The following is a 25634-nucleotide window of genomic DNA, read 5'->3' as shown; positions in this document are numbered from 1 at the left end:
TTCGTGTCGGGGTGGATGAAGTTGTTTCGAGTTTTGAAAAAGTGGAGCTTGATATTCCTAGAGGTGAAGATGAGAGGACACTGGCCGATGTCAAGCACGGTTTCGCCCTATGGCCGAAGAAGTACGTCGTCCTTTTGCAAAGGCCACCGACTCCTACACATGAGCAGCAAATGCCATCGACTCCTCCTGGTGGCAGTCCTGGTGAGCAGCCAAGTCCACACCTACCTGAGAGGGACCCCAGCGTGAGTCCACCATCTCGAGATCCTCCGCGACGTAAGACAGCGTCCGTTAAGCGGAACGGTACGCCGCCTAGGAAGAAAGCTAGAAAGGAGAAACAACTGCCGCCTACTGAGAAGTTACCTTGGGAAAAAACTCCAGAGGAAAACGCGGAGGCCGTTCAGGCCGAGTTGAAGAAATGGTTTGCACCGAAAGTGCCAGAGATACCTTTCGAGAAGACACTAGATCCGGTGAAAGTTGTGCGTACCGTTGACAATCTATATGACCCTGTACCATCGCCGCCATCTGACTATGCGCGTTCTATTGAAAGGTCATATGATAAGATGATCGAGGCGACAAAACCCGTTCAATCGGGTATCAGGGAGATAAAAGGGATACACAGTGTCTACCAGCTCGGACAACAACCCGTTCAATCGGTCGCCCCTCTCAAGGTGTTTGACGGGAAGACCGTTCAAAGTTCTCGACAAGACGCAAATGATTACGCCTTCGCTGAACGAGCATATCAGTTTGTTCAAGGGAAAGATTTGGTCGAGAATCTCAGGAAGGTACCAACATGTATGCGTAACTTGCATTCGTGGTACCTTAAGGCCTCAAAGGAAGGGATCGAGACTATCATGGTGCGAGTTAGGGAAGAGCACTACTTCCAGGAGTACTGTGTGAACGTTGACTTCGCCGAACTCTTTCAGTTATACAATCTCCGGGCCCTCGACAAATCAATCATCAGTTGCTATTGTCTGTAAGTGATTTATTTATTTAATTTGAGAAGTCGTTCATTGTCTGCAGATTATAATCTTTTGTGCGCTATATTATGCAGATCGAAGATGCTCGAATGCAAAAGGGACGATATCACAGACATTGGGTTCATTGACCCGCACACAATGCATGTTAAAACCATAGAGAATCCCCTCTATAACAAGGATACACCGCAGACTTTGCTAAGGTTTTTGAAGCGACAACGTGACAAAAAGCTAATACTTTGGCCTTATAACTTCGAGTGAGTCTTACTGTCTTATAACACATTATATTTTGCTCACCGTATGTCAGTATTTTAACTAATGACTTATATATATGACACTACATATTGAAACGTGCGTAGGTTTCACTTTATTCTTCTCGTCATCAATTTGGAAATTGGAGAAGTTGAAGTCTTGGACTCACTAAGCAAAAAATCAGAATTATACGTGTCTTGTTTTTTAATGCTCAGAAGGTAATTTTAATTCTTATCGGTTTGTTTCATTAATTTCCTGCTTTGAACTAATTGATGACTCTTTTATGCATTTTCTTTTGTCGAGCAGCGTATGGCAAACTTTCATCAAGGAAGATACGTCCCGTGAATGGACACCGAAGCTGCGATGGCGTGCGAAAGTAAGTAGTACTACCTAGGTCCACACACCTTTTAATTATCATACTTGACTATTGTTTGATTGAATTATATTCTTGTAAAGAAATGCCCGCAACAACCTCCGGGGACCGATCTCTGTGGATTCTTCGTTTGCGAGTGCATCCGCAGAATTGTCAGCGAGAGAACGAATAATGAAAGAAATAAAGAGGTACAAAAACAATCTTCACAAATTTGTTTTGTTATCATAAGTTGTGCTGAGTTTCAGTAATAGTTGTTTCATGTATTCATTTGTATCTTATTCTTTTATAGTTGGGAAGAAAGCGGAACAAGCTCTCAATCGATGACCGCTTCATAGCAATAGGCGAGGAATTGGTGGGATTTTTCCTTCGGGACGTCATACCACCACTCGCAGAGTACCACTATGAATGAAGATGTACATGTTACATATATAGTTGACTCGAAGAGTACCACTATGCTACATGTAATAGACATATATAGAGTACGCCTCGGAGAGTACCACTATGCATGAAGATCGATCTTCATGCATAGTGCTACTTAATTTGCGATCTTATGCAATAACATGTGTGTTATATTATATGCACCAACTTGCTATGCATCATCTTGATCTTCATGTACTACCTAAACCCAAACGCGTTTCTGGTGCATCGACGCGATATGAAACAAACCGATATCCCTAAACCCCTCCAAAAACCCTAAAAAACCAATTCTCTGCCGCGGCAGAGATTTGGGCAAATTCCCTGCCGCGGGTGGGAACCTTTGGTACCGGTTCGTATTACCAACCGGTACCAAAGCTCCTTGGCCCTGAGCTCTCCTGGTGGCCCACGTGGAGGGCCTTTTATACCGGTTCGTAAGCAACCGGTACGAAAGGGGGGGGGGGGCCTTTAGTGCCGGATAATTAATACCGGTTGCTCAACCGGTACTAAAGCCCCTCTGGAACCGGTACTGATGAGAGATTTTCTACTAGTGGGCGTGCAACGGAGACCTAGTCATGGCAGTGTCAGCTCACTACAATCACGTGCAAACTCAAGCGGCTGACAACCGGAATAGCTTTGGAGCATATATGATGCTTCTTTCCATACATCCATTCACTACGGGAACCAGTCAAGGTGCCGACGGCCAGATCCTGTGCCGACGGCAAAATATCGGGGCCGTCGGCACAGGACTCATTCTGGCCAGGCCAGCAGGTCAGCCGTCGGCACATGAAGGTCTGTGCCGACGGCAACCGTCGGCACAGTTTCGGCCGTCGGCACAGCCTCTCCGTCGTGACGGCGAGCTAACAGCGTCAGGCCTGTGCCGACGGCAAAGCCGTCGGCATATATTTCAGCCCTGTGCCGACGGCAAAGCCGTCGGCATAGCTATTTTTCCATTTTACCACATTAATCTTAAAAAAATCATAAATAAATCATTATAATTCAGAAAAATACAAATAATATATTACAATTTTCAGAAAAATAAGTTCTATCTTGGAAAAATATCAAACTTGAAATATTTAAAATGAAAAAGATCTTCATGCCCGCCGTTTTGAATATAGTTTGAAACAGGCATAAAAAATCGAAAACGATCCAAACAATGTGAAACCTTCGCGTGGTGTCATATTATGTGTCATAGTTGCAAGAAAAAATATTAAAGTTGGAAAATTGCAAACATCACAAAAAATCCTTCACAAAATGAGCTATCATGTTCGAGGTTTCATGACATTTAGGTTAAACGGTCATGTTATGGATAGAATCGCGGCATACTTTGTGATAATATGCTCATATTGTGCATACATGTGCATATTGGGATGTCTTACGATATTGCAGGAGGAAGTTTTCCATTTCATCGCACGAAAAAACCATTTTCCATTTTTGAGGTGCCGAAACGGGGTGTTTTGTGAAGCAACCATCAAATTAAAGATTCACATTGGTACCAACACATTTTTAAAAAATACTAGACCAACTAAGATGCAAATTTCTCAACCGGTGTATCTGAAACCTTTCTATCCACCCCTCATGAAAAAGACAAATTCCTGCCGAATCGGTAGGAGGCCGACCAGATTTGAACTACATGTACATGATATATTGTTCAAGATTTTTTGTAAAAATAATTTTTAGATTCACAACATGCTATTTCATCAGAGATCCAGTGCAAGTTTGGTGAGCCTCAGCTCCGGGCAAAGGATCTTCATGCCCGCCGTTTTGAATATAGTTTGAAACGGGCATAAAAAAATCGAAAACGATCCAAACAATGTGAAACCTTCACGTGGTGTCATATTATGTGTCATAGTTGCAAGAAAAAATATTAAAGTTGGAAAATTGCGAACATCACAAAAAATCCTTCACAAAATGAGCTATCATGTTCGAGGTTTCATGACATTTAGGGTCAAACGACCATGTTATGGATAGAATTGCGGCATAGTTTGTCATAATGTGCCCATATTGTGCACACATGTGCATCTTGGGATGTCTTACGATATTGCAGGAGGAAGTTTTCCATTTTATCGCACGAAAAATCCATTTTCCATTTTTGAGGTGCCGTTCAACGGGGTATTTTGTGAAGCAACCACCAAATTAAAGATTCACATTGGTACGAACACATTTAAAAAAAAATACTAGACCAACTAAGATGCAAAATTACTCAATCGGTGTATCTGAAACCTTTCTGTCCACCCCTCATGAAAAAGACAAATTCCTGTCGAATCGGTAGGAGGCCGACCAGATTTGAACTACAGGTACATGATATATTGCTCAAGATTTTTTGTAAAAATCATTTTTAGATTCACAACATGCTATTTCATCAGAGATCCAGTGCAAGTTTGGCGAGCCTCAGCCCCGGGAAAAGGATCTTCATGCCCGCCGTTTTGAATATAGTTTGAAACGGGCATAAAAAATTCGAAAACGATCCAAACAATGTGAAACCTTCGCGTGGTGTCATATTATGTGTCATAGTTGCAAGAAAAAATATTAAAGTTGGAAAATTGCGAACATCACAAAAGATCCTTCACAAAATGAGCTATCATGTTCGAGGTTTCATGACATTTAGGTCAAACGGCCATGCTATGGATAGAATCGCGGCATAGTTTATGATAATATGCCCATACTGTGCATACATGTGCATATTGGGATGTCTTACGATATTGCAGGAGGAACTTTTCCATTTCATCGCACGAAAAAACCATTTTCCATTTTGAGGTGCCGAAAACGGGGTGTTTTATGAAGCAACCACCAAATTAAAGTTTCACATTGGTACCAACATATTTTTTTAAAATACTAGACCACCTAAGATGGAAAATCTCCCAACCGGTGTATCTGGAACTTTTACGTCCATCCCTCATGAAAAAGACAAATTCCTGCCGAATCGGTAGGAGGCCGGCCAGATTTGAAATACTGGTACATGATCTAATGCTCAAGATTTTTTGGAAAAAATATTTTTAGATTCAAAGTATGATATAGATGTCATATTTGGATTCCTCTCATTTTTCTAATCGATTTAGACATATTATTTGTCAAAATTTGATTTACAAATTTAAAGATATTAATTATTCCATATTAAATAAAAAAATCATTTTATTGTCCATTTCAATTCAAGATTAATATACTTATTCTTGTAGTTTATGTAGGTAATTGTTTGGAATTCAAAAAATAATGATGTGCAACATCAAGTAATAAGGGTTAATAGTATTGATATGGTATTATTATCAACAAGGTGTCATTTCTTTCATGGAATCTAGTCTAAATGGAACCAAGAAGTTAAGCGTGCTAGGGGCGGAGTAGTGTGAGGATGGGTGATTGACCGGGAAGTTTGACCATGAGTGGAATTTGACCTAATATTAAGTGTAGTTAGAGTTAAAATGGCGCATGTGTGAGATTAAAAAAATTGGGATAAAAAAATTTGAAAAATATTTTTTTTTGAAAAAATTCGAGCTAGAATTACCAAACGGCGTTATTTCTATGCCGTCGGCACAAGATGCTGTGCCGACGGCCAGCCTGTGCTGACGGCAACTTTGACTGTGCCGAGGCGTTATTGTGCCGACGGCTGCCGTCGGCACAAGCCTGTGCCGAAGGCAAAGTAAGCTATGCCGTCTGGTTCCCGTAGTGATTACAGTGTAGATAGCACAGAAAATATTGTAGGAAAGCTATTTGAGAGTCATACATGAACAAACATCACAAGGAAATCAGCAGATGGTTGAGAAAAGAAGGGTCGCCATCTGAAACCAAAGCTTCAGCTGCAGGTTCCTACTTATACCTGCTAGAAACGAACAATAAACAATTTTATCGGGTGAACCATCACATGAAGTACTTCCATAATACAGTACAATGAATGAATGATGTAAGATAAACAGTTGGATATATACGGAGGTATCCTTATATTTTTGCATGTCACAAAGTTCAACAAAATTATTAAGGTGAGCAGCAACATCATCATTACTAACACCAGAAAATTGCTCTTTCATAACAAGATTGAACAAAGCAGGTTAAATTTCATACAAATCTGCTTCAGGAGAAGGTGGAGCAATAGGTGTGCATATAAAATCATTATTATATGTACTAGTAAAGTCACACAACTTGGTGTTTTCAGCTAAACCCATTTTAGATAGAAAATAGAACAACAGAAATAAAAACTATAGTAGCAACTATTTTTTTGTGTTTTTGATATAAAGACAACTATAAATGAAACTATTTTGTGTGTGTTTTTGATACGATAAAGCAAACAAAACAAAATAAACTAAGCAAAGCAATAACAAAGTAAAGAGAATGGAGATGAGAGACTCCCCTTGCAGAAATCCACTTTCTCCCCGCCAACGGCCCCAGAAAATCCTGATGGTGTTCCAGGTACGGTGCCAGACAATCTTGTTGGCAGTTGTGGAAGCGGTTGGGAAACCCTAAGAGGAAGGTATGATGAGCACATCAGCAAGTTTTCCCTCAGTAAGAAACCAAGGTTTAATCGACCAGTAGAAGACATGTGTGACTGATTACCCACAAGTATATGGGATCGCAACAGTCTTCGAGGGAAGTAAAACCCAAATTTATTGATTCGACACAAGGGGAGGTAAAGAATACTTATAAGCCTTAACAACTGAGTTGTCAATTCAGCTGCACCTGGAAAAGCACTAGTAACAGGGGTGATGTGAAAGCAGCAGTAATATGAGAGCAGTAGTAACAATAACACAGCAGCAGTAGCAGTAATATGAGAACAATGGCACCAGAAAATAGTTGATACTACTTCCAATGACATGTAGGAACGAGTATATGATGATGAAAGATGGACCGGGGTTCCCAGCTATCTTTACTAGTGGTAACTCTTCAATAACAAGTGTTGGGTAAACAAATTACAGTTGGGCAATTGATAGGATTGAAATAGCATTAAGACAAAACATCAAGATTATTAATCATGTAGGCATGTTTTTCATATATAGTCATACGTGCTCGCAATGAGAAACTTGCATAACATCTTTTGTCCTACCAGCCGGTGGCAGCCGGGCCTCTAGAGAATCTACTGGAAATTAAGGTACTCCTTTTAATAGAGCACCGGAGCAAAGCATTAACACTCCGTGAAAACATGTGATCCTCATACCTACGCCTTCCCCTCCAGTTATCCCAGTTGCTGTCACTCTGAGGCCTCGGGTTCCGGACATAGACATGTGCAAACAACTTGTAGATACAATCTAAGAAATAAGTATAGAGCTTAAATCTAAGATCATGCCACTCGGGCCCTAGTGACAAGCATTAAACACAACAAGATTGCAGCAACAATAACTTCACAAACTTTATAGATAGACTAATCATAATGTAACAATCCATCGGATCCCAACAAACACAACACCGATTACATCAGATGAATCTCAATCATGTAAGGCAGCTCATGAGATCATTGTATTGAAGTACATGGGGAGAGAGTACCAATTAGCTACAGCTAGAACCCGTAGTCCATGGGGGAACTACTCACGGAGCATGATGGAGGCGGTGGCGTCGATGGAGATGGCTTCCGGGGGCACTTCCCCGTCCCGGCGGCGTGCCGGAACAGAGATTCTGTCCCCCGAATTGGAGTTTCGCGATAGCGGCGGCGCCCCTGGAGTCTTTCTAGAGTTTCGTCAATTCGTATCGAAGATTTAGGTCAGGACGGCTTAAATAGGCGAAGAGGCGGAGTCGGAAGGGCCACGGGGCCCCCTCACAGTAGGGGGGCGCGCCCCCCCTAGGCCGCGCCGCCACCATGTGTGGGGCCCTCAGGGCTCCCCTCTGGTCCCACTCTGGCTTTCTGGAAGCTTCCGGGAAAAATAAGGTTCTGGGCGTTGATTTCGTCCAATTCCGAGAATATTGCCCGAACAGCCTTTCTGGAACCAAAAACAACAGAAAACAGGAACTGGCACTGTGGCATCTTGTTAATAGGTTATTTCCGGAAAACGCATAAAAACATTATAAAGTGTGAGCAAAACATGTAGGTATTGTCATAAAACAAGCATGGAACATCAGAAATTATAGATACGTTGGAGACGTATCAACATCCCCAAGCTTAGTTCCTACTCGCCCTCGAGTAGGTAAACGATAAAAAGAATAATTTCTGTAGTGACATGCTACTTACATAACCTTGATCATACTATTGTAAAGCATATGAGATGAATGAAGTGACTCAAGGCAATGATCTATAGTTGCTAACAAATAGATAACATATAGCAAAACTTTTAATGAATAGTACTTTCAAGACAAGCATCAAAAGTCTTGCATAAGAGTTAACTCATAAAGCAATAAATTCAAAGTAAAGGTATTGAAGCAACACAGAGGAAGATTTAAGTTTCAGCAATTGCTTTCAACTTCAACATGCATACCTCATGGATATTTGTCAACACAAAGTAAATGATGAATGCAAATAAGCAAGTATGTAAGAATCAATGCACAGTTGACACAAGTGTTTGCTTCTAAGATGGAAGGAAGTAGGTAAACTGACTCAACATAAAGTAAAAGAAAGGCCCTTCGTAGAGGGAAGCAGAGATTAAATCATGTGCTAGAGCTTTTTAAGTTTTGAAATCATATAGAGAGCATAAAAGTAAAGTTTTGAGAGGTGTTTGTTGTTGTCAACGAATGGTAATGGGTACTCTAACTACCTTATCAACCAGACTTTCAAGAGCGGCTCCCATGAAGGACGTTATCTCTACCAGCAAGGTAGATCATCCCTCTTCTCTTTTGTTTACACATGTACTTTAGTTTTATTATTTATGGATGACACTCCTCCCAACCTGTTGCTTACACAAGCCATGGCTAACCGAATCCTCGGGTGCCTTCCAACATTCACATACCATGGAGGAGTGTCTATTTGCAAAATTAAGTTGCTTACTGATAGATCAGGGCAAATCATGTGAAGAGAATTATTAATGAAAGTTAATTAATTGGGGCTGGGAACCCCGTTGCCAGCTCTTTTTGCAAAGTTATTGGATAAGCGGATGAAGCCACTAGTCCATTGTGAAAGTCTGTCAAAAATAAATGACAAGATCGAAAGACAAAACACCACATACTTCCTCATGAACTATAAAACATTGACACAAATAAGAGATAATAGCTTTTGAATTATTTAAAGGTAGCTCATGAAGTATTTGCTTGGAATGGCAGGAAATACCACATAGTAGGTAGATATGGTGGACACAAATGGCATAGGTTTTGGCTCAAGGTTTTGGATGCACGAGAAGCATTTCCTCTCAGTACAAGGCTTTGGCTAGAAAGGTTGTTTGAAGCAAACACAAGTATGAACCGGTACAGCAAAACTTACATAAGAACATATTGAAGCATTATAAAACTCTACACTGTCTTCCTTGTTGCTCAAACACTTTTACCAGAAAATATCTAGACCTTAGAGAGACCAATCATGCAAACCAATTTCAACAAGCTCTACGGTAGTTCTCCACGAATAGGTTTAAACTATATGATGCAAGAGCTTAATCATGACCTACTTGAGATCTCAAAAAAATTGCCAATTATCAAATTATTCAAGACAATATGAAGCATTTTCTGTTTCCAAGCAAATATCAATAAGTGCAACGGCTTTCAACTCTGCCATGAACATTAAAATAAAGCTAAGAACGCTAGTGTTCATATGAAAAAGCGGAGCGTGTCTCTCTCCCACACAAGGATTCCTAGGATCCGAATTTATTCAAACACAAACAAAAATAAAAACAAACAAACGCTCCAAGTAAAGTACATATGATGTGACCGAATAAAAATATAGTTTCAATAGAAGAAACCTGATAAGTTGATGAAGAAGGGGATGCCTTGGGCATCCCCAAGCTTAGACGCTTGAGTCTTGTTGAAATATGCATGGATGAACCACGGGGGCATCCCCAAGCTTAGACTTTTCACTCTTCTTGATCATATATCATCCTCCTCTCTTGACCCTTGAAAACTTCCTTCACACCAAACTTCTCATAAACTTCATTAGAGGGGTTTGTACTAAAAAAAAACTTTAATCCACTTTAGTCCTGTAGTGACACATTCCAAGAACTCAATAAAACATTAGCTACAGCTCTCCACGTCTAGAAAGCCTTACTTAAAGTCCACAAGAGACAATGCAAAAAAACAGAGACAAAATCTGTCAAAACAGAACAGCCAGTAAACACGAATTTTTAAGAGGTACTTCCGTTGCTCAAATCAGAAAACTCAAAACTAATGAAAGTTGCGTACATATCTGAGGAACACGCACGTAAATTGGCAGATTTTTCTGAGTTACTTACAGAGAGCCCTGCCCAAATTCGTGACAGATAAAAATCTGTTTCTGCGCAGAAATCCAAATCTAGCATCAACCTTCTATTAGAGACTTTACTTGGCACAACAATGCAATAAAATAAAGATAAGGAGAGGTTGCTACAGTAGTAACAACTTCCAAGACACAACAAAACAGTAGCAAAATAAAGACATGGGTTATCTCCCAAGAAGTTCTTTCTTATAGCCATTAAAATGGGCTCAGCAATTTTAATGATGCACTCGCAAGAAATAAGAGTTGAAGCAAAAGAGAGCATCAAAAAACAAATTCAAAACACATTTAAGTCTAACCCACTTCCTATGCATAGGAATTTTGTACACAAATAAATTCATGAAGAACAAAGTGACAAGCATAGCAAGATAAAACAAGAGTAACTTCAAAAGTTTCAGCATATAGAGAGGTGTTTTAGTACCATGCAAATTTCTACAACCATATTTTCCTCTCTCATAATAATTTTTAGTAGCTTCATGGATAAACTCAACAATATAACTATCACATGCAGCATACTTTTCATGATCCATAAACACATAATTTTTATCAAGCTTAAAAATAATAGGATCAGAACTTTCAAAACCACTTTTATCAATACTATAACAAGATGATTGATCAATCTCAAAAGATATGGGATTCCTAGATAAAGTCAAGACCTTTCCAATCCCATTTTCATTAGTAGTACAATTAATATTATCAAGTAACATAGGACCATCATCTAGAGATTTATCATAAACATTTGCCAAGCAGAACTCTTTAGTACCATGCATTACGATATCAGGCACAAACAAAGCATTATCATAAGATTTATTAACATAGCATGGATTATCATAGATAACAGTAGCATAATTATTCTCACAAGTTTTACTCATAGGGAATATTTCAAGAGAATCCACAGGAACATAATGTTCATCCTCTTTTGGTAAGCATGGAGGACAATCAAATAGTGTAAGAGATAAAGAGTTACTCTCATTAGAAGGTTGGCATGGGTAGCTAATCCATTCTTCCTCCTTTTGTTCATCACTCTCCTCTTCTTTTTCATCCAATGAGCTTTCAGGTTCATTAATTTCCTCCTCTTTTTCATCCAATGAGCTTTCAGGTTCATTAATTTCCTCCTCTTTTTCATCCAATGAGCTTTCAGGTTCATCAATTTCTTCTTCCACTGGTTCCTGCAAATTGTGAGTGCATTCTTGTGCATTAATGAGTCTCTCTTTATAATCAATGATATAAGGATTATCACTGTAACTTTCTATGCAAAAATTAAGGATAGACGAGACATAATCTTTAAGGTCCTTGCAAACAACACAAGTTTCATAATTTTTAGACATGAAGGATTCTATCTCAGAGGCTCCCATAAATAAGACAAATTGTTCTACCTCTTCGAACCCAAAATGAATATAGCTATTCCAATTATAGTTCTTAATTAAAACTTCCTCACTAAAGCCACATTGAAATTTAAGATGTTTATTATCCTGTTTAGAGCAACAGTTTATATCATGGCGTTTAAGCAAGATTTTAGCAATTGTATTTAAGTTTTCTATCATAGCACTCATAACTTTACCCGTTCCTGATTCTCTATAATTATTATATAATTCAATAAGCTCCAAATAGGTTGTGGGTTCTCCCATAACAACAGTTTTTAATTTTTCGGTTTTTCAATTTTTTATGGATTTTTGGGTATATAAGAAAACAAGGCAAAAACAAACTAGACAAAAGTAAACTAAGCAAAATAATACTAGACAGAAATAAACTAAGCACAAATAAACTAGACAAAAATAAACTAAACAAAATAAAATAAAATAAAATAGAGAGAGAGGTAGAGTGTACTCCCCAGGTGAACTTATGAGTAGAGCTATGCCTCCCCGGCAACGGCGCTAGAAAATAGTTTTGATTACCCACAAGTATAGGGGATCGCAACAGTCTTCGAGGGAAGTAAACCCAAATTTATTGATTCGACACAAGGGGAGGTAAAGAATACTTATAAGCCTTAACAACTGAGTTGTCAATTCAGCTGCACCTGGAAAAGCACTAGTAACAGGGGTGATGTGAAAGCAGCAGTAATATGAGAGCAGTAGTAACAGTAACACAACAGCAGTAGCAGTAATATGAGAGCAATGGCACCAGAAAATAGTTGATACTACTTCCAATGACATGTAGGAACGAGTATATGATGATGAAAGATGGACCGGGGTTCCCAGCTATCTACACTAGTGGTAACTCTCCAATAACAAGTGTTGGGTAAACAAATTACAGTTGGGCAATTGATAGGATTGAAATAGCATTAAGACAAAACATCAAGATTATTAATCATGTAGGCATGTTTTCCATATATAGTCATACGTGCTCGCAATGAGAAACTTGCATAACATCTTTTGTCCTACCAGCCGGTGGCAGCCGGGCCTCTAGGGAATCTACTGGAAATTAAGGTACTCCTTTTAATAGAGCACCGGAGCAAAGCATTAACACTCCGTGAAAACATGTGATCCTCATTCCTACGCCTTCCCCTCTAGTTATCCCAGTTTCTTTCACTCTGGGGCCTCGGGTTCCGGACATAGACATGTGCAAACAACTTGTAGATACAATCTAAGCAATAAGTATAGAGCTTAAATCTAAGATCATGCCACTCGGGCCCTAGTGACAAGCATTAAACACAACAAGATTGCAGCAACAATAACTTCACAAACTTTATAGATAGACTAATCATAATGTAACAATCCATCGGATCCCAACAAACACAACACCGATTACATCAGATGAATCTCAATCATGTAAGGCAGCTCATGAGATCATTGTATTGAAGTACATGGGGAGAGAGTACCAACTAGCTACAGCTAGAACCCGTAGTCCATGGGGGAACTACTCACAGAGCATGATGGAGGCGGTGGCGTCGATGGAGATGGCTTCCGGGGGCACTTCCCCGTCCCGGCGGCGTGCCGGAACAGAGATTCTGTCCCCCGAATTGGAGTTTCGCGATGGCGGCGGCGCCCCTGGAGTCTTTCTGGAGTTTCGTCAATTCGTATCGAAGATTTAGGTCAAGACGGCTTAAATAGGCGAAGAGGCGGAGTCGGAAGGGCCACAGGGCCCCCTCACAGTAGGGGGGCGCGCCCCCCTAGGCCGCACCGCCACCATGTGTGGGGCCCTCAGGGCTCCCCTCTGGTCCCACTCTGGCTTTCTGGAAGCTTCCGGGAAAAATAAGGTTCTGGGCGTTGATTTCGTCCAATTCCGGGAATATTGCCCGAACAGCCTTTCTGGAACCAAAAACAACAGAAAACAGGAACTGGCACTGTGGCATCTTGTTAATAGGTTAGTTCCGGAAGACGCATAAAAACATTATAAAGTGTGAGCAAAACATGTAGGTATTGTCATAAAACAAGCATGGAACATCAGAAATTATAGATACGTTGGAGACGTATCAGTGACTTTTGAAGGTGTTGCTAGCTGACTAGTGGCAGAGCGCACTACCGGCGTCAGCAACAACGTGGAACCTGCACACAACAACAACCACAATACTTTTCCCCAACTTACGTTGAGTTTGTCAATCTCAACGGTTTGTTGAACACAAAGGATTAGACGTATCGAGTGGAAAGAGATGTTTGCAGTAATTAAAGAGAACATAGCTTTGCAGTAAGTAACAGAGCCGGATTGCAGTGGTTGAATTTATCAGTGTAAAGGAAAGGACCGGGGTCCATAGTTCACTAGAAGTATCTCTCCATAAAGATAAATAACATGCTGGGTGAACAAATTACAGCTGGGCAATTAACATAATATCGACCATACATGACAAGATGATTACTATGAAATTCGTTTAGGCATTACACATAATACATAGACCATAATCCAACTGCGTCCATGACTAAAAATCCACCTTCAGGTTATCCTCCGAACCCCTTCTAGTATTAAGTTGCAAGCAACAGATAATCGCATTAAGCAATGTGTGTAAAGTAAACAATAGAATTACCCTTCGATAAAACATTGGTGTTTTCTCCCTAGTAGCAACAACATATCTACAATCTTAGAAGTGATTGTCACTCTTCCAAAAAACTAGAGGCATGAACCTACTATCGAGCATAAATACTCTCTCTTGGAGTCACAAGTATCTACTTGGCCAGAACATCTACTAGCATCGGAGAGCATGCAAGATCACAAATAACATATGACATGAATATATAATCGACCTCAACAAAGTATACAATATTCATCGGATCCCAAGAAATACAACATGTAGCATTACATAAAGATGATCTTGATCATGTAGGGCAGCTCACAAGATCTAAACATGAGGCAAAAATTGGAGAAGACAACCATCTAAATACTGCTATGGACCCATACTGTAGGGATGAACTATTCACGCATCACTTCGGAGGTGGGCATGGCGATGTAGATGCCTCCGGCGATGATTTTCCCCTCCGGCAGGGTGCCGGGAAGAACTTCAGAACCCTCCCGAGATGGGTTCTGCGATGGCAGCCGCGACGGAACTTTTCGTGGATGGAGACTCGGGTATCTGGGGTTTTCCGATGTTGGGAATAAATAGGCAGAGGGGTGATGTCGGTGGATGCCAAGGTGGCCCACACCACCCCTAGGCGCGGGCCAGGGTCAGGTTGCGCCTAGGGCTGGCGTGGCCGCCCTGCTGCCCCCTTCAACTCCCCTCTGGACTCAGTCTTCGTTACGGAGAAATATTGACTTTGGCTTTTGTTTCGTCCAATTCCGAAAATATTTCCTGTACAACTTTTCTGAAATACAAAAACAGTAGAAAATAAGGAACTGGCACTATGGCATCTTGTTAATAGGTTAGTGCTGGAAAATATATAAAAGTATAATTATGTGTATATAAATTTAGTGGAATTGGTGTAAAACAAGCATGGAGCATAAAAAGTTATAGATACGTTTGAGACGTATCAACAGGGTGTCTCAACATTGCGTATTTCTTATGGTCTTCTATGTGCCATCGCAACAACCTGGCGTGCTCTTTATTTCCGAACAAACGTTTCAGTCGTGGTATTATATGAGCATACCACATAACCTTGGAAGGAACCCTCTTCCTGGGGCGCTCGCCCTCAACATCACCCGGGTCATCTCGTCTGATCTTATACCGTAATGAAGTACACACCGGGCATGCATCTAAATTCTCGTACTCGCCGCGGTAGAGGATGCAGTCATTAATGCATGCATGTATCTTCTTGTTGCCTGCCAAAACCCACCGGCGAGCAGTGGTTAAGCAACACGAAGAGTCGGGAGACTCCCAAGACTGCTAAGTGGGCCCTGGTGCCTCGCGTCGTCCCGCAAAGTCCCAGCACACGTCCTGGCGGTTGCAAGGGCGTGCCACCTGACCTATACCTCATCAGGAAGGTGTTGGATTGCTTCGATTAGTCTCCTGCATGGTATACACGTAAACATTAAATACGAGCCCGATCGGCTCTCAGGTTGCCCTGTGGATCGGCTCAAGGAGCCGATCGCCCCATGGTTCACGTTGGATTTACGATGACATGGGGATCCTGCTTGATCAAAACAAAGCTAAACCAATCTACGACAGTTTAGGGTTTTCACCGCATAATCGGAACATCCTACGCGTAGTTGGGCCTAGCAGACACGAAAGATGATGGAAACTATTCCTAAAAGAGGCCTAAAAACCAACGTTAAGTCAATTCCCGGAACATCCTTATAGGAACGGTGAAACAACACCTCACGCACTACCGGATCGTCCAACCCCAGCATAAGGCCTAATCATGCAGATATTAAACTAATCCTTGAAACAAGGAGCAACTATAACAGATTGGATCTACTAAGTAACGAACAAGCAAGGTGCTGCCCTTACACCTAGATAGGTGTAAGGGCAGCTAGATGTCGAGGGACGGCATTGCTAAGCAAATATGCATAAGAAAAGCATCAATGCAAGCCCCAAAACATCTACGATAAATAGTGCTACTCGCCATCAACAACGCTTCAGCACGAGTAACACAAGGTAACGAATAAACGTATACTGCCTAGATCGCAAGATGCGATCTAGGCAGCATGATGCTTACCCGGAAGAAACCCTCGAAATAAGGGGTGGCGATACGCCTGGTTTGTGTTTGTTGTGAACGTGATTGTCCTCCTTTCTCAATAACCCTAGGTACATATTTATAGTCCAAGGGACTTTCTAATTCGGAAGTACACCCGACCGTGTACGAGCCAAACTCTATCTTTTAATTCTAAATACGATCTAATAATATACAGATACACGGGCAATTCAGCCCAAACTCACGTGCAAGGCTGCTTCAGATATTCTCCACGTGTATCTTCTTCAAGCCCATCTCAATTACGGCCCATCTCCTGATTTGGCTAAAATCTGGGGATAACACATGCCCCCCTGGTTTTGGTAATGGTAATTTCAAAACCACTCTGTTTTTCCTTCGAAGGGTCATGTCGTAGCAGAGCAAAACCGTCGCAGTATCCTACATCATGATGCCTTGCCTTCTCAACTTCTCTGCACGATTCGACAGTTTTGGCACCACTTCCTCGGAAATCACCACAGCATTAAATCTCCCCGTCCCCTTTATTTTAACTGCATCGAGCAATTCGCTTCTTCATCCTCTTGTTCCATACTAGCCATCGGAAAGCCCTCCTCCACCATGGACTCATCCTCCTCCTCCGCTGCATCGGCTCTCTCCTTCCAATCTTCCTCTTCAGACGAGCCGATGCCAGGGCCCGACCAATGGGATGAGCCGGAGTGGGACTTCGACTATGTGCCAGATGGCCCACCCGAGGCCCTCGTCTGGTCAGATGGCGACCTGCCCCTGACTGATGGGGAGGACGACCTCCAGTTCCTCATCGAAGGGGAGCTGGAGAGCGAGAGCGAGGACAACCTTCATTCCTGGGCGAACTCCACCTCCTCCGACGAGGAGGAGGAAGAAGAAGAAGAGGAGGAAGAGGGGGAAAAGGAGGAAGAGGAGGAGGATGACTCCTCCTCTTCCGCTGGGTATCCGCCGGCGAAGCGCTTCCACGCTTGGGCGGACAGCGAAGACGATGATGATGACGAGGAGGAAGAGGTCCCGGCCAAGGGCTGGGTCAGCAGCGACGAGGAATTCTCCGGAAGAAGCGCCGACGGCAGCTATGATGCCGACGACGAGGCCAGCGAGGATTAGTAGTGTAGGATTAGTAGTTCCTGAGCAATCGGCTCTTCTTTTGTTCTTCCTCTCTTGAGCAATCGGCTCCTTATTGTAAAAAACCCCTCTTATTAATGAAGAAGTGCTTCTAGTTAATTTTGCCGATAATCAAAGTCAAACAATCCCCAAAAGAGCCGATGGCATCGCATCGGCCTCTACCATAAAACACGAGTAAGGCCAACCTAATTGCCCTTCCAAACGGTAACCTGCGACCTCCGTCTGAGAAAGCAAACTCAGATCCCCAAAATCGCCGCCCAAGCAGCTCCACGAATCTCAGATCTCAACCGCGCCATCCCAACTCCGCAGTGCATCAAATGGCAGAATCATCCAACGCCAACGCCATGGTCTCCGGTCTGAAGGTAATCCCTAACGCCTCTTCGCCATTCGAAACAATATTAGGATTAAACAGCAAACACCTGAATTAATGTCCTATTCCGTTATTAATTTTAGGTTTCAGACATCCTGCTGCCGCATCCTTCTCTCCCAAATTCTATGTGTCTTGGCCCTCGTTCTTCCAAGAGTCCCGCTCACTTAATCTCATGCGAGGCCAATAGAATCCCCTTTGTGAACCATAATTTAGATCTGACTTCCTGGGCCGACTGCCTGCGAGCCTGGCCTAATCCTCCTGAAGGTTGGGTGGCATAGTATAGTAGAGTGTCTAAAACCCATTATGCCACCTGGGAAACGATAGGGATAGCCGATGCTTTGTCATTATCACTGTCCCCCCTTGAAAAGAATGAGAACATTCTGAAAACCATCGGCTATTTTTGGTCTGATGCACTGAATTGCTTCATGTTCGATCATGGCCCCATGACACCAACTCTGCTGGACGTGGCCATGATCACAGGCCTGGACATTGCATCCTCAAGCCCCTCTGCTTTTAAGTTGCCAAAGGCCCCTTTCACCCTTTCCTCTAAAACAGAGTGTACAAGCTGGGGCGCCTACCTCAGGCGTTATATGAAAACCAAAGGCCCTGTGACAGAGAAAGAGCACACGGCCTTCTTGAACTTCTGGCTGGAGCACTTCATATTCTGTGGTCCTTCACTCGCCCCAACCAAGAATTACCTTTCCCTAGCTTATGAACTCGCCAAAGGCACTCAACTTGGCCTTGGCAAACTGTTCCTTGGAGAGGTCTATCGATCTCTTCAACTGATGTCTGTCAAGCTGTTCTCCCAAAAGACAGTTAAAACAGGAGGCCCCTGGTGGTTTATTCAGTTATGGGCTCAGCTGTACTTTCAGAACCAGATCCCAAACTTCCCACCTTTGGCCACCTGCACCTTCCCAGATGCTAATGGGAAGGAGATCCGATGCACTAGCTATGGCCAAGCTCTGTATAGCCTCCCAGGCAGCTGGCTGACCCCTAAGGAAGCAGCAGAGTGGTTCAAGATTTTCTTCCAAGGCTTGGGCAACCCCCTGTTCTTCCCCTATACTGAATCGGAGAACTTTGAGAATCCAGTCTCCTTCCGGTTAGGCAGTTTTGCCGATGATGCTGACACTCGGCAGTTGTATTCCATCATGATCCGTCCCTGCTTCCTTCCAGTGGGCATGAGCACCTCAAACAGGATCATCAAACCTGGTTATGAGTCTTACCAGCCGGTCGTAGCAGCCCGGCAATTTGGTCTTGGACAGGTGTCTCCTCATTTCTTCCTCCACCACTTAACAGAGAGTAGAGCTGATCTGCCCGATGTCCTCACGAGTCAGAGGGGTTACTCATTCTTTGATGCTCTAGCCATCCCAATTCCAGACAACCTCTCTTTCACCTCATCAACGGAGGGCTTCGAGACATGGTGGACCATGTGGAAGACTCATGCCTTCAGGAGAGCTCTAGGACCATTGCTGAAACAACTTGACGCTGAATATGACATTCCTGCAGAACAGGTACCACTACTCACATTTTGAAGTGGCTTGCAACGATTTCCTTTTATAACATTGCTTTGCCTTCTTGCAGCAACAAGACGGTCCGGGTCCTGTAGATGATGACGGCTCCCTCTTCCAATTCCTCCCACCGGCCCCGGTGGTCCTTTTCTGCAAAAACTCACCATCCTTAAAAAAGGTCGTGATGCAGAGCCAGCCGATTTCACCAAAATCGGCTTCCAAGGGCAAAGCAACTTCTAGGCCAGCTGCCCCCCGAGCCTCAGCCAAGGCGAGAACAGCAGTGAGGAAGGTAGCTACCAGGAAGACCTTGAAGCGCCAAGCCCCAACCCCGGTCCAAGAAAATTTGCATGTAAGATGATCCATGCCTTGGTTGGTTTCATCCATTCTCCTAGGCTTCTGCAACATGTGTGTATTTCTCTCGCGGACCTCTACTGAAGAAAACTCTAGTGAGGGGACACAGTCCAGCTGTCGTGGTATTGTCACGGCATATGCCATAGGGTGGCTAATCGGAGTGGTTCCTGAGGGATCTCACGGCGGTATCCGGAAGCGGGTATGGGCACGAGTGACACGGCGACGTACCCAGGTTCGAGGCCCTCCAGTGGAGGTAAAACCTCTACTCCTGCTATGAGTGTATATGATGATCACACAGTACAGTGGTGCTCCTAGAGCTGTGTCCGGCTGGCCCTGAGAGGCTAAGGAAGATGATGGTCTCTCTCACAGGGCAGCTCTGTAGGTAGGTGAAAGCAATAAAATGATCGATCCCCTGCACGAGAGGGGGTAGTGCGGCTTATATAGGCACCGGCACTTTACATATAAGACCCTATAGTTTACTGGCCGGCTGGGCCGGCTTCGGCTTCCGCTCCTTCCCGAGGCGGTGACGTCAGGAGTGGTTGAGGCATCGTGGCCTGTCCCATCCGGCTGCCACGGTCAGCGGTATGGAGGAGGTGTCCCCGTCGCCGTCAGCCACTGTAGCCAGTACGGATCGTCGTAAGCCCTGACGGCCTGTCCATCGCGCGGCACTATTGCTCCACAGTGCCCCGCGTTTTACGGAAGATGGAGTCAGCGTGGACTTTAGGAACCCGGATCACCAACCCGGTTCCTTCCAGTGCAAGACTCGCCAGCCTCGAGTCGGTCTGAGGTACAAACCCCAGTCGGATATGGCTTGTAGAAGCCGGCCCAGCTACAGCATTGGTGGCCGTAGCCAGGCCGACTAGGACCTAGAGCCAGCCGGCTTCCGGACCAGCCGGTCACGGCGCCAGCCGGCTGCACCTCAGCCGGCCTTGCCGCGAGCCGGCCAGTGGCCAGCCGGCTGCTCCGCGTCCATTGCCCTACCCGGGGTCTTCCCCCCGACATTAGCCCCCGAAGCTGGCAAGGTCCTGCGCCCAGAAGGACCTAGGCAGGTTTTCCTGGCTTCTCGAGTATATTTGACGGCACTTGGAGGGGCCGACTGAGAATTTCCATTCAGCCGGCTGCGCCCTCATCCGGCTCGTTCCTGCCGGCTGCTTCTAGCCGGCCGCTTTTTACACTTGTGCAGTTTTTTGCTTTCTCGCAAGATCTGAGGGCGCCTCCGCCTTGCTGATGAATTTTGGCTTGAGTGGAACTTTTGGTCCGGCTCCGGCTTGCGGCGCGCCGGAGTCTCCGCCGCCTTGGGTCCTGCGCCCGACTTGACGGGTCTGACGCCTGGCCCGGTGGTCGGTTCGTCTGGTCACATCAATGTTCCCCCGGATCCGGTGCGGTAGTGGGCGACGTGGCGTGGCCGTTTTCGGTAACCGTCGTGGACGTGGGAGGAGTTACGGCGCAGTTGCGGCGCAGTAAATCCGGCGACGTGGGAGGAGTTACGGCCCACGACCGCCACTTGGAGGCCAACCGCCCGCGTCGGGTGGCTATAAATGCCGCGGGGGGGGCGCCCCGAGGCGGCCACTTGCCATTTCTTCTTCCTCGCACTCTTGCTCCCATCGCTATCCTCTGCGCGCTCGAGCTCGCCGCTGCTCCGGCGAACATCTTCCGCTGGCGAACTCCGGCGGGCGAATCTCCACCGATCCGCCGCCGCCACCCCGCCAATCCGGCGCCACGGGGCCGCGCGTCTCGACGGAGCGTCCTCAGCCGCCGCTGTCGCCGCCGCGGTCGCAAGGTTCTTCCTCGCCGTTCAGCCTCTCCTGGTCATCTTCTTCCTCGACCTCGTCAATGGCGTCCCCCAGTGGATCGTGGAGGGGCTCCTACATGCGGGAGGACGACATCGAGCGCCTGGTGCGCCTCCGGCGAGTCCCGCGGTCGGTCATCACGCGGGTGCCCGGCGAGGAAGTGGAGCCCGAGCCGCGGCCCGGCGAGCGCGTCGTCTTCGGCGCGCACCTCGACCGCGGGCTGGGTCTGCCGGCTTCGCCGTTCTTCCGGCAATTCCTCGACCACTTCGGCCTTCAGCCGCACCACCTGCCGGCCAACGCGTGCGTCCTCCTGAGCTGCTTCGTAGCGTTCATGGAGGCTTACGCCGGCTTGTGGCCCGACATCGACTTCTGGAGCCGGCTCTTCTTCTTGAAGGCGCAGACCAACGACGGCCGCCTGCGAGCCTGCGGCGCCGCCTCGATCTACACCCGGCCTGGTACGCCTTTCCCCAAGATCCCCACCGTCGACTCGGTGAAGAACTGGCAAATGTCATTCTTCTACGTGCGCAACGAGGGGGAGCTCGTCGACCGGATCAACCTGCCGGAGTTCAATCCGGCTCCTCCAGTCGGCCGGATCAACTGGAGCCACAACGCCCGCTCGACGGATCCGGACGCGGAGGTGAACCTTCTCTGGGATCTCCTGGCGACAGCCACCGCTGGCGGGCTGACTGCCGAAGATCTTCTCTGCACCATCGCCGAGCGCCGGGTGCTGCCGCTCCAGATGCGCACCCACAAGATCGGGCACATGTCCGGCCGGTTCGATCCGAACCGGACGTCCAAGGTGCCGCTCACCAAGGCCCAGGTGGCCAGCCGGGTGAACCACATCACCAAGGCGAACCTGGCGGAGGACTGGAGCTACGGGCTGGTGCCCTGCGATAGGAACCATCCACCGGCGCGGGTAAGCTTCGTGTCTTTACCATTTTCCGGCTTGCGGCTGCGAGGCCGACTTTCTTTTTCTTCTGCCGACTTCCGGCTATGCTCATGTTTTTCTGTCTTTCTAGGTTTTTGAGCGCCAGAACGCCGAGGACGGCGACCTGGCGACGAAGAGGTGGACGCCGGATCTCGTCGATCCGGCTGACCAAGCCGGCGACCATGCCGGCGACGACGACCTGCCGCAGGCGCCTGATCTAGGCGGCCAGGGGGAGCACAATCCGCCCCCTTCACCAGAGCACCAGGAGGAGGAGGAGCCGGCGACGTCCGGCACGGGGCCAATCCCCGCCGTGCCTCTGCGCACGAGGCCGCCAAGCGCCACGGCGACTTCGGCGCCCAAGGGCACGAAGAGAGCCGGCTCCACCGCCGCCGCGGAGTCGAGGGCGAAGAAACAGCGCCGGCATCAGCCGAAGAAGGTCCCGGAGCAAGCCGGGTGAGTTCTCTCTCTCTTTCTTGTTTGATTCCTTTTCTTTCCTTATTTTTATGCTTATTATCTTTCTGTTTATCCGGCTAGGGCCCCTATCAAGTTTGCCCAGGGCGGCGGCTCCCGGCAAGCTCCGCGCGTTGTGTCGCCGCTTCCGCGCCAGAGGAGGGAGCAGACGCCGCAGCCTTCCTCGCGCGCACCTACGCCGCCGCCGCTGCGATGTGGGCTTCTTCCTTTGCCGTGCCGCTGGCCTCCGCGCCAGATCGCGGCACGCGGGTAGAGCCAACGCGGCTGCCGACGCTGGACGACATGTTCCCGAGCCGGACACCTCTTCTAGACCCAGCCGCTGGTGCCGGGCGGGGCATGCCGCCTTCAGCCGGGGCCGGAGCCGGCGGGGCTGCCCCTAGGACTGGCGCCGGCAGGGCCGCGCCGCCTGCGGCCGGGCCGGCAGCAGGCCCACCGTGGTGGAGTTGGACGAGAGTCCGGAGGGCGCCCGGGCGCCGGAGACAACTGGGCCGGCTGGGCCATCCGCTGCGCCCGGAGCGACGCCGCCGCCGCAGCCGACGAGGGACGAGCCGACCAGGCAGGAGCCGGCGAGGGACGAGCCGGCGCGCACGGAGGGCGCCGACTCGCGCGCGCTGGTGAGGACGGAGGGCGCAGCGGGCCCGTCTGAGGGCCTTCACGTGGCCAAGGGTGCCCGGCTGGTGGCTGTGCCGTCCGCCTCCGACTCCAGCTTCGGCTCGGCAGGAACCATGGAGAGGGCATGGCATCAGGCGAACTCCTGCGAGGTACTCAGCCGGGAGGGGCAGCCTGGCACGGCGCCCATGAAGATGCTTTTCTCCGGCTATCGGGCCAGCCTCAAGACCAAGGCCGCCGAGACCCTTGCCCAGCTGGCGACGCTGGAGGATGCTGAGAAGGTGTGTTTTCTTTTCTTTTGCAATTTTCTTGTCCTGGTAGCCCTCCGAGACGTGGGCCGGCTGCTTGAAGCCAGTCCAGGTTTCGTCTAAGCAACTGATTCTTTCAGACGGTTGAGGAGCGGCGCACCTTCTTGTACAACCAGGTGGTGACCAGCTACCACAAGGCTAAGATCGAGCGGGCCGCCTTGGCTCGCGAGCTGGAGGCTGTCAAGGGTAAGCTCTATGCTTCTTTCGACTTCCTGTCTTGTTTCTTTTTTAATCTTGGTTGGCTGACATTTCTTTCCGGCCGCCTCGCAGTTGAGGCCGCCAAGGTCCCGCAGCTGGAGTCGGATCTCCGAGCCGTTCGCGCGCAGTGCGCCGAGAGCGAGGAGGCGGGCCGATCCGCCACCGGCAAGCTCAAGCTGGCTGAGCAGGAGCTGACACGGCTGCGCCTGCTGGAGAAGAACCACATCACCGAGCTCAACTCCCTCAGGACGGCGGAGAAGGAGAAGGTGGATGATCTGAGCCGGCGGCTGTCGGAGGTGGAGAAGCAGCGGCTTGTGCTGCAGGAGGAGGTCACCGCCAAGTCTACGGAGCTGACGGCTACCGCCAAGCGTTGGACCGACGATTTCAGCGCGCTTGATCGCGGCTTGGCGGGTGAGTGCATCTTTATGTTCCTTCCCTTTGCCGGCTTTCGGCTGTCGGCTGCCGATTTTCGTTGGTAGCCGGCAGCAGAAACTTCTTATTCCTTCGCTACCCTCGTCTTCGGGCTGGCGGCAGTCGGTTCTTGCCGGCTGCCGCCAGGCTTTTCCTTTTGGTTTAGGACTTCGAAAATTTGCATTTTTCAGCTTATTTCGGCTTTGATGGTTTCTGACTTGCTTCTTCTTCTTGCAGCGGCCTTCCCGGAGACGCAGGAGGCGGCTTTGGCAGCCGTTGGCGTCGCGCGCGATTCCAGGAGGCGGGAAACCGGCGAGGGCAGCTCGGAGTACTTCTCCATGGAGGACCATCTGGCGTCCATGGCTGCCCGCATCGAGCCCGTCACCAAGCTCGGCTGGGAGCTGCGGAAGGCGGCCGAAGAGCTGGTGCCCATGCTGTGGCCTGGGGAGGCGGCGCCGCAAGACATCTCCGGCCTCATCTCTTCGATGGAGCGGGCGCCGGACCGCTTCCTCGACTGGAAGGAGTCGGCCACGCGCGCCGGCGCCGACATGGCGCTGTCCTTCGTCCTCTCCTGGTACAACGAGGTGGACCTGGGGCAGCTTGAGTTCCGGCGAGCTGGCGTGGAGGACAAGCTCCCGGCTGAGCTCAAGGCCGCCCGCCTTGCTCGAGCCAGCACCATCGCCGGCTTCGTCGACAAGGCCCTCTTCGTCGCGGACCCGAACCCTTCTCCATCCGATGAAGAATACATGGATGATGAGGAGGCGGAAGACGTGCCTGAGGACGACCCGGCCGCCGGCTCCACTGATGCCCCTCCGGCTTAGATTTCCTGCTTTTCAGTTGTTCTTTTGCAAAACAGTTTATTAAATCCCCGGGATGCCGGGTGCAGATGTAAGACAATATTATCGCCTTTTAATTATGCCACACTTTAATGTGTTTGTTAACCAATTATGTGCCGAGTTGCTTTCTTTCGACTCGTTCGCTTTTTCCCATCCGCCCCACTCTTTGGCTGTGCCCTTGCCGGTCGTACGTCCGACTTGCGGTCCGTCGCCGAGTCAAGAGCGGGCCGCTGGGTGAGGCCGATAGTATTTCAGTCGAACGGGCTAAATTCGGCAATCCGGCACTTATGGGAAAAGTTGCAAGTCAACTCGCTTTTACTCTTTCCCTTAGTCGTTTTTCGCGTGCCGGCTCCCTAGGCCTTACTCCCGCCAGCCGGACAGCCGGGTTGCGGTCTGTAGC

General features: G+C 47.3%; 1 protein-coding gene across 1 annotated transcript; it reads left to right on the top strand.

The window, feature by feature from the left end:
• The first annotated feature begins 17798 nt into the window (after positions 1-17798).
• On the top strand, positions 17799-25405 carry LOC139834053 (uncharacterized). The gene is made up of 5 exons (XM_071824436.1): positions 17799-17816; positions 23268-23762; positions 23870-23968; positions 24116-24398; positions 24636-25405. The coding sequence occupies exons 1-5, from the start codon at positions 17799-17801 to the stop codon at positions 25217-25219; spliced, it is 1479 nt and encodes a 492-aa protein (XP_071680537.1). The 3' UTR covers positions 25220-25405.
• The last annotated feature ends 229 nt before the right edge of the window (positions 25406-25634 follow it).

Source organism: Lolium perenne, chromosome 7 (genome assembly GCF_019359855.2).
Source record: "Lolium perenne isolate Kyuss_39 chromosome 7, Kyuss_2.0, whole genome shotgun sequence".
Lineage (NCBI taxonomy): Eukaryota > Viridiplantae > Streptophyta > Magnoliopsida > Poales > Poaceae > Lolium > Lolium perenne.
Note: the sequence above shows the minus strand (reverse complement) of the source record. Positions and strands in the feature narration are given on the sequence as shown.

Coding starts and splice junctions, on each gene's coding strand:
- LOC139834053 (XM_071824436.1), top strand. Junction 23,969..24,115: donor TGGCTCGCGAGCTGGAGGCT/GTCAAGGGTAAG, acceptor GTTCGCGCGCAG/TGCGCCGAGAGCGAGGAGGC. Junction 24,399..24,635: donor GCTTGATCGCGGCTTGGCGG/GTGAGTGCATCT, acceptor TTCTTCTTGCAG/CGGCCTTCCCGGAGACGCAG.